Below are 8,964 nucleotides of genomic sequence, written 5' to 3' on the forward strand. Positions count from 1 at the left end.
TGTTCGCTGTCCATGGTGCTGAAATAAAAGCAAAGACTTGTTAAAATGCATATCTTGATTCATTAAATAATGAAACTGATTTTTTGGGGGAGATTTCTGAATGTTTTACCTTTGAAGCATTGGGTGCATTGTTAACTTAACGATACTGTTTGTCTTTAAATCGGACTCCCACACAGGTCCCACAGCCCACGTGGTTCAGAATGAACGGGGCCCAGGACCATTCGCAGACCGCCTGAGGGGGATGGCCCCTCCCCTCCCTTCCATCAATGGACGAAACAAAACAGCTTGGACCTGCCTTGTTAATGACAGAGCCTCAGATATATAAGGAGCCGGCGAAGGTTGTGAAAGACGCTGAGAGCCATACACCCCTCACCTGCACACACACACATAACACACATACACCCACATACACACGCCTTCACCTCCTGCACTCTTCATCCCCGCCGCACATCACTGGATGAGTTACACGGTGGACACTTCAGGGAGCCCCTTCAGGAGAATTATGGATACTAGGACGACCGGCTACGGCTACAGCCGCTCCGGCAGCTCCCCCTCCAGCGGGTTCCGCTCCCAGTCCTGGTCCCGGGCAAGCCCCGGCTCCACCATGACCACGTCCTACAAGAGGAGCGTGAATATGCCGGTGTCCCGAGCCTACAGCTCCACGGTGCTCAGCTCCGCAGATAGCGGTGACTACCAGACCTCCATGATGAACGGAGACTTCAAGCGATCCAATGAGAAGGAGCAACTTCAAGGGCTCAACGACCGCTTCGTTGTTTACATCGACAAGGTGCACTACCTGGAGCAGCAGAACAAGCAGATCGAGGATGAGATCCAGGCGCTGCGCCAGAAGCAGGTGTCCCGCTCCCAGCTGGGCGATCACTACGACCAGGAGCTGCAGGATCTGCGGTCCATGCTGGAGCAGATCCACCACGACAAGACGCAGATCCAGCTCGACACCGACCACGTCGAGGAGGACATCCAGCGGCTGAGGGACCGCTATGACGAAGAGGCTCACATCCGGGAGGAGACCGAAGCCATTATCCGCGTCCTGAGGAAGGACATGAGCGAGTCGGAGTTGGTGAAGTCTGAGTTGGATAAGAAAGTTCAATCTCTGCAGGATGAGATCGCCTTCATCCGCAACAACCACGAGGAAGAGGTGAGCGAGCTGATCGCCCAGATCGAGGAGTCTCAGGTGACCGTGGAGAGGAAGGATCTGCAGAAGACGGACATCACCGAGGCTCTGCGGGAGATCCGCTGCGAGCTGGAGGGTCACTCCAACCAGAACCTGCAGCAGGTGGAGAACTTGTTCATGTGCCGCTACTCCAAGCTCACCGAGGCTGCAGATCAGAACAAGGACGCCATAAAGTCCGCCCGTGATGAGATATCCGACTACCGCCGCCAGCTCCAGTCCAAGACGGTGGAGTTAGAAGCCATCCGCAGGACAAGAGAGTCTCTGGAGAGGCAGCTGAATGACATCGAGGACCGCCACAGCAGCGATCTGTCCAGCCTTCAGGTAGGAAACAGCCACAGAGCCGTGCGTAAAGAGCGGAACACACCGTTGAAATATGCTTTTCTGCACATATGCAACTTATTTTGTTTATTTATGTGCGATAAACTTAAAAAGTATGGTTGCAATCTATGATGGATTTTTATTCATATTTAATATTGTGTATAGCTTATTGACGCAGTTTTTATTCAAGGGATTTAAGAGTAGCAAACTGGATAAAAAGGATCGTATTTGATCATTTTCTATATCGTGTGTAGGTGCTTGTGTGTCACATTTTTCTGCTGCGTAATGATTGCTATGAGCTCATACTTTCTAACAAAATCCGTCTAGTGCCAGGAAATGGTTAAGGGGAGACACTGCAGCAGACAAGCCCCCCCCTCTCTCGCCGCTCTCTCTCTGTAAAATGCTGAGTCAGGGCAGAGGCATGGATCGATGCTTTCATTGGCTCTGTCCTTACATCACCCCCTTTAGGGGCAGGGGTGGGGGTGTATTAACAATAAGTATGGAGGATGTCCTTGAAAAATAGGCATTTAACATCTCTAGAATACTGTATTGCGGCATAATATATCAAAGCAACCGTTTTTGGTGCACAGTTTACACAAAATGTGCACAGATAACAATTAGGGCTAAATTAACAGTTTTGATAAAAGGTGATTTAGAAAAAAAATCGAAAAGTTGCCATTAATCATTAATTATGATATTTAAAGCTGCATTAATGAATCTACAAAATGGACGCTCTGCAAGTCATTGTTTGTACTTCATCAACCTTGGGTTGTGTCTGCTCTGTTTGTCCTCAGGAGACAATTCACCAGCTGGATAATGAGCTCAAGAGCACCAAATGGGAGATGGCACGTCACCTGCGCGAGTACCAGGACCTGCTCAATGTCAAGATGGCATTGGACATTGAGATTGCTGCATACAGGTATACGGACATGCATTTAACATGTCAAAAGTAGTAGAAATACAATTTAATGTCATTTTACATAATTTTGTACAAATCTGTTTCTTCCCAGGAAACTCCTAGAAGGCGAGGAGACTCACTTCAGCACTTTCCCCTATCGCCAGGCAGTCACCCCCACAAAAGTCTTTAAGTCTAAATCCGACGCTCCCAAGCTTAGGGTGCAACACAAATTTGTGGAAGAGATCATCGAGGAGACAAGGGTGGAAGATGAGAAGACTGACCTTGACGAAGCCCTGGCAGAGATAGCTCAAGAGCTGTCCGCTACACTCGGAGGTGGAGGAGACGAAGAGGAGGGGGAAGAGGGAGGTGAGGGAGAGGAAGAAGAGGGGGAGGGGGAAGGCGTTGAGGAGGAAGTTGTAGCCGCCACCGAAGCCAAAGTTAGCTCTAGCGCACCTGCTAAGGAGGAAGAAGAAGAGGATGATGGAAAAGATGAGGATGAGGAAGGAGAGGGAGGTGAAGAAGAAGAGAAGGAAGAAGATGGTGAGGGGGAAGATGAAGGAGTAAAGGGGGATGATGCAGAGGGAGGTGATGAAGTAGAAGGAGACGATGGAGGAGAGGATGAGGAGGAAATCGAGGAGACAGTGCTCTGCTCCAAAGCGCCCGAGTCTAAAGCCTCTCCTGACCAAGAGAAGGCCGGAGACAAAGAAGGCAGCGCAGGAGAAGAGGAAGCTGGTGCCGATGAGAAAGATGGAGAACAGGACGAAGATGCCGGCAGTGACAAAGCCTCCAAGAGCGTAGATGAGAAAGAGGATAAAGAGGATGCTGAGAAAACCACAAAGGAAGATAGCAAAAAAGACGAGAAGAAAGAGGAAGACAAATCAGAAGAAGTTGTAGCCAAGACAGACGCTTCAAAAACAGAATCTGCAAAGCCTGAGTCCAAGAAAGAAGAGGCAGCCAAACCTGATGCATCAAAACCTGATTCCCCAAAGTCTGAATCTCCTAAACTTGGATCCCCAAAGTCTGAGACCCCTAAACTTGGATCCCCAAAGTCTGAATCTCCTAAACTTGGATCCCCAAAGTCTGAGACCCCTAAACTTGGATCCCCAAAGTCTGAATCCCCTAAACTTGGATCCCCAAAGTCTGAATCCCCTAAACTTGGATCCCCAAAGTCTGAATCCCCTAAACTTGGATCCCCAAAGTCTGAATCTCCTAAACTTGGATCCCCAAAGTCTGAGACCCCTAAACTTGGATCCCCAAAGTCTGAATCTCCTAAACTTGGATCCCCAAAGTCTGAGACCCCTAAACTTGGATCCCCAAAGTCTGAATCTCCTAAACTTGGATCCCCAAAGTCTGAGTCCCCTAAACTTGGATCCCCAAAGTCTGAGACCCCTAAACTTGGATCCCCAAAGTCTGAGACCCCTAAACTTGGATCCCCAAAGTCTGAAACACCTAAACTTGGATCCCCAAAGTCTGAGACCCCTAAACTTGGATCCCCAAAGTCTGAGACCCCTAAACTTGGATCCCCAAAGTCTGAAACACCTAAACTTGCATCCCCAAAGTCTGAGACACCTAAACTTGAATCCCCAAAGTCTGAGACCCCTAAACTTGGATCCCCAAAGTCTGAGACCCCTAAACCTGAGTCCCTTAAATCTGAAATTCCCAAGCCTACATCTCTGAAGCCTGAATCCCCCAAAGAAGGCTCACCAAAGGCTGGATCCCCAAAACCAAGCTCCCCAAAAGCAGAGTCTCCCAAGTCGGAATCTCCAAAACCTGAATCTCCTAAAGCGAAATCCCCAAAGACCCCCCTGCCCGAGACCCCTAAAGCCGCCGAAGAGAAATCAGAGAAAAAGAGCGACTTAACAGAGGAGAAGAATGTTGAAAAGAAGGATGTAGCCATGAACGGCGATGAAGACAAGAGCAGCCCAGAGGAGAAGAAGGACGAGGAGAAAGAAACCGACGTGGTCTCTAACGGCGTTGACGAGAGTACGGTCAAAGACGACGGTAGCCAAAAAGTAGTGATCACCAAAACCGTGGAGACGATCACCACTGGAGAGGATGGATCCAAGCGCGTCACCAAATCTGTCACTGTGACCGAGACAGTGAAGGAAGAGGTGGATGAGGTGAAAGAGGAAGTGCTGGTCTCCACCAAGAAGACAGAGAAGCACTCCTCCCTGTCCGTCACGCAGGTGACAGAGGGCGAATAAGCGGATTCCTGACCGGCGATCTTGCGGAGATGGGCAAGTGGAGAAGACAAGCAATCAACCCAAACTAACATAACAAAGAAAACCATACAGCTAGAGCGATGTAATAAAGATAACAACTCTCAAACATACAAAACAAATCATAGAGAGAAGCCAAACGTTAAATGCTACGAATTTCAAAAATGCATGTTGAGTGACAGCTTTAAACGGGCTTTGCTGCAGTCAGTAGCAAGCGACTGAGAATTTTATCCTCTTTTTCTTTCTTTCTGCAGTTCACGGGCGAGCTCACGGGAGGGAGGGAGGGGGGTCTCTGCATGCAATAGCTCAGGAGAGGGGGGAGTACTTCACTTCCTTATCTGTATGTATGGTAAATACACTGTAAAAAGAGTAAATATGTAAAAGGAATAAATGTAACGTGGGTGGGAGAGTGAGATATATAATTGAAGTTGAGCGGGCAAGTAGGTGGGAGGGTCCCCAAGTGCTCTACTGACGACGCCTTACTTGACACGTGAAGACACAAACTGAGCCAAAAAGAAACGAACAACACAACGTACAGAGAAGAGAGAGACAGGCAGCGGTATGATAAACACATGACCATAAACATCCAGTAACTGAAGCAGTTGAACAAACATGAAGAAACTCCTTAGCCTTAAACACGCTTTCTATCAGTGTCTGTTATGTTTCACTGAGTGCAACTGAAAAAGATATAACTGTAAATGTGCATTTTCATGCGTTCTTGTATGCATAGGATGGACTTGAATTTAAATACAGAAATAAATGAGGTGCTACTGTTTGCAATCCCATGACTTTACTCATCATGAACGATTTCAGCATTTGCTTAATAAATGTCATAATGAAGAAAAAACGAAAAAGGGTGTGTCTGTTCATTTTATGTATCTGTGTATGTTTAGCAGTTTTATGTTCTCACATTACACAAGAGGAGTTACATTAGTTGAAAGTATAACAACTTTAAAACAACTTTAAAATAAATGTTTGATTATTTAATTAATGGCTTTACAGTAAGTTAAAAAATATATATATTCCAATGTGATCCAATGTGGTCAATTTGTGTAATTAAAATAAAACTCAATGACAGAATATGAATGATAGCAAACTGTGGAAATTACGATTATTGAATACTAAAAGGTTATATAACCCCCCCCCTAAAAAAAAACAAGCTGACCACAAGACCAAGCCAACTACATACAACATTTGAAACCTCAACGTTAACGTCATCTTTCCATGGAAAACCTGAAAAAATATCTACCTTTAACCCAAAAGACAGTAACTAGACTAATCCAATCTTTATAGCATGGTCACTCAAACCTCATCAAACATTCCAAAAATTATATACACACCTACATTTCTTGAAAATGCTCAACGGCAATAACTTAAAAGGAAATTCACTAAATAATTAAATTAAATTATATAAGTAACATCCTTGGTAGATAACTTAACAAATAACATTATAATGTTCATATATTCATAATAACATATTATTGAAATGTAAGTGCTGCTTTTGATCATAAAACAATTTTGTTCTGATTATTTGCAACACATTTACCAATAATGTTATTTGATTAAAAAAGGTTATCAATCGAGGATTTAACACATCTGATCTATAGCCGTTCCAGGATATTGCTTTATATTATATGTCATTTATCATCATGACATTTTTAGGGGATACTTGATTTGATAGTGTGATAATGTTTGACTGCATATTCATTTCTTATGGCTTATGGTTTTTTTCAGCTTGAAGTTGGACTGCTGTTATTCATAGCAAATGTTATCACTGATAGGCTGGGTGCAGTGAAATAACAATTAATAAGTGTCTAAAGTGTAATTATTTTTTTTAAACCCACCAACAGTGCTTTATACCATGCTGAGCCTGCTGCTGAAGACAATCTACATTTACCAAAGGGAGAAAAAGAAAAGAGCATCTGTCCATCCAGAAAAATGGCATGGAAATATGGTATAGCAATATAAATTCAATACAAGAGGTGTGTCCTATTACTTGTCCAAGTTAGCTATACAATGATGCATGGATTCGGAGTCATTCATTCACATTACATGGAAGTTATTGAAAATAAATACAACTTTTGAATACAGAACAGCTGCATTTTCATAAGAATATTCATGTAAAAGAAGATAGAGGAATACAATCTAATAAAAGAGGTCTGTCCTACTTGTCAAGTGTCACCTGATATGAAAACATACAAGAGTTTTAAATGAATACACTGCAGAATGTCCAGAAGCAAAACATCCATATGTAATAGAAAAAGCCCTAAAATCCAATAAAAACAGATGTGTCCTCTTTGCCCACTGTAGTAATACAATAGAGTGGTGCAGTGACGAGTCCTAATACCCGGAAGTGAGTTAACATTTTACCACTACGGGTTCCCTCGTCTCAGAGTCAATGGGATTTCTCCATAGGATTTTGGAAAATAGCTGGAAATAAGGTCTGTGGTTGACACAAGTTTAAGAGACGGATCACGTTTTGTTCTACGACATTAAATACATCAGCAGTGACCCCACTGGTGATTTTTGAAGAGTTTACGTGTCTGAAAAACGATGGTTGTTAACAAGTGGCTGTATAGGACTACAGAAGTTGTGGAGGACGCTGTACGTCATTACACCGAACACGTAAACACTCCCGCTAAGTTTGTTTGCCCCTGTTCTGCTTGAAAGCAAGTACCTGCCTCCTGCAAACTGTTAAAACAAACGCTTCAACTTGTACAATTTTGAATCTGTATTTTTGAATATGGATCTTAAGTTGGCGTGACGTTGAAGTCGTGCGACCCTGCTGTACTCGGCTGTAGTTCGTTTATAGCATAACGTTAGCATTTAGCTTCTGGCGATTAGATTTATGATTCGAAAATTATAAAAGTAGGGTAGACATGTGGAAATTATCCGGCTGAACAAAACGTGCATTTATCAAACAGGTTCGTTTTCCACAGACCTTATTTCGAGCTATTTTCCAAAATCCTGTGGAGAAATCCCATTGCTTTTTTGTCGAGGGAACCCATGCGCAGCTTACTTCCGGGTAAATACGTCATCCCTGCACCACTCTGATGAATTGATTTGGAGTCATTAGGTAAAATGACATGGCAGCTATTAAAAAAAATCAATATGCATTAACATAAGTATGTCCTTCTCATCCAATGTATTACAATTGCATTAATTTAGAGCCACTGGGAGAAAAGCAAGACCTTTTAATGAACAGCAGAAGTATCAGAAAAAAAATACAGTATAGCCTACTATTAGTTATTAGAAATCAGCTGTTTATTAGGCTGCATTTATGCAGTTCAAGGGATAATTCTCACCTAAAGAGGGAGGACACTCCTCAGATGTCTTAAACACATGGGACATCGTAAAACAGTAAACACACAAACATACAGTAGGCTACTATTTGTTATTAGTTATTAGAAATCAGATGTTTATTAGGCTGCATTTATGCAGTTCAAGGGATAATTCTCACCCACCTCTTGCTCTTGCCCTGCACTTGTATGTGCCAGTTGAGCTGGTTCTTCCACCAGCTCAACTCTCTGTCCCTCATCATGAACGCAGGAGGCTGGCTTTATATCTGAACTCGCACCCTCATCATTCTCTTCATCATCTTGCACTTGTTCTAAGCTGCTGATGATAGTGCTTGTGGCACCGCTGCTGCCAAAGAGATCTGTCAATTTGCGACATTTATATGCTTCACCTTCGAGTGACTTCACAATTTTTTCTCTTGCCTTCGCGGCCTCACCTTTTTCTTTTCGTTTTCTTTGATTTGAATCCATGTTTTTTCATTCTCCCTGTCTGCCGCGGCGCCTAATCCTTCTCTTCGTGTGGCCGGTCTTTTTTCTTCTTCGTGTGTGATTATTTGACAGATAAGAACCACACAACTGCATTAGCGGCCCTTGACGACCGGCCGTTCTGTGGTTCTCCAGATTCTACAGATGGCCAGTCCGCCCCTGCTCTGAGCCCAGTGGCCGTCTGCGAGACAGCGAGACACAGCGAAACCCAGCCCGAAACACACACACATCCGCAGCCTGGCTGGGAGTTTGTGTGTGTGCCCAGGCTGAGTTCCGCGGTGTCTCGCTGTCTCGCCGACCCCACACCAGTGAGCCAGCTCACAGTGTCCCGCTCCTCGCAGCAGCGAGCCTCGCAACGTCCCGCCGAGTGTGTGTGTGTGAGGAAGTCCGCGGATTGGTCCAAACGTAACGGCTCCGCGGACGTAACGTAACGGCTCCGCAGATTGGTCCAGTTACGTTACGTCACTATACCCGAAATACGTCACTATACCCAAGAAGTAAAGAATGGAAAAAGAGAAATCCCCAACGAGGTGTTCTGGGGCAGCATAGACAGGT

General features: G+C 44.6%; 1 protein-coding gene across 2 annotated transcripts; it reads left to right on the forward strand.

Moving 5' to 3' along the window:
* The first annotated feature begins 368 nt into the window (after positions 1 to 368).
* Positions 369 to 5,377, forward strand: nefma (neurofilament, medium polypeptide a). 2 transcript variants are annotated; one of them, XM_034122849.1, is made up of 4 exons: positions 369 to 1,513; positions 2,305 to 2,429; positions 2,521 to 3,396; positions 3,427 to 5,377. In XM_034122849.1, the coding sequence occupies exons 1-4, from the start codon at positions 458 to 460 to the stop codon at positions 4,610 to 4,612; spliced, it is 3,243 nt and encodes a 1,080-aa protein (XP_033978740.1). In that variant the 5' UTR covers positions 369 to 457; the 3' UTR covers positions 4,613 to 5,377. The 2 variants fall into 2 exon arrangements, with proteins under 2 accessions (XP_033978740.1, XP_033978739.1); XM_034122848.1 differs by having other exon boundaries at positions 2,521 to 5,377.
* Positions 5,378 to 8,964: the final 3,587 nt, after the last annotated feature.

The sequence above is a fragment of the Trematomus bernacchii genome, unplaced genomic scaffold, assembly GCF_902827165.1.
Source record: "Trematomus bernacchii unplaced genomic scaffold, fTreBer1.1, whole genome shotgun sequence".
NCBI classification, from domain to species: domain Eukaryota; kingdom Metazoa; phylum Chordata; class Actinopteri; order Perciformes; family Nototheniidae; genus Trematomus; species Trematomus bernacchii.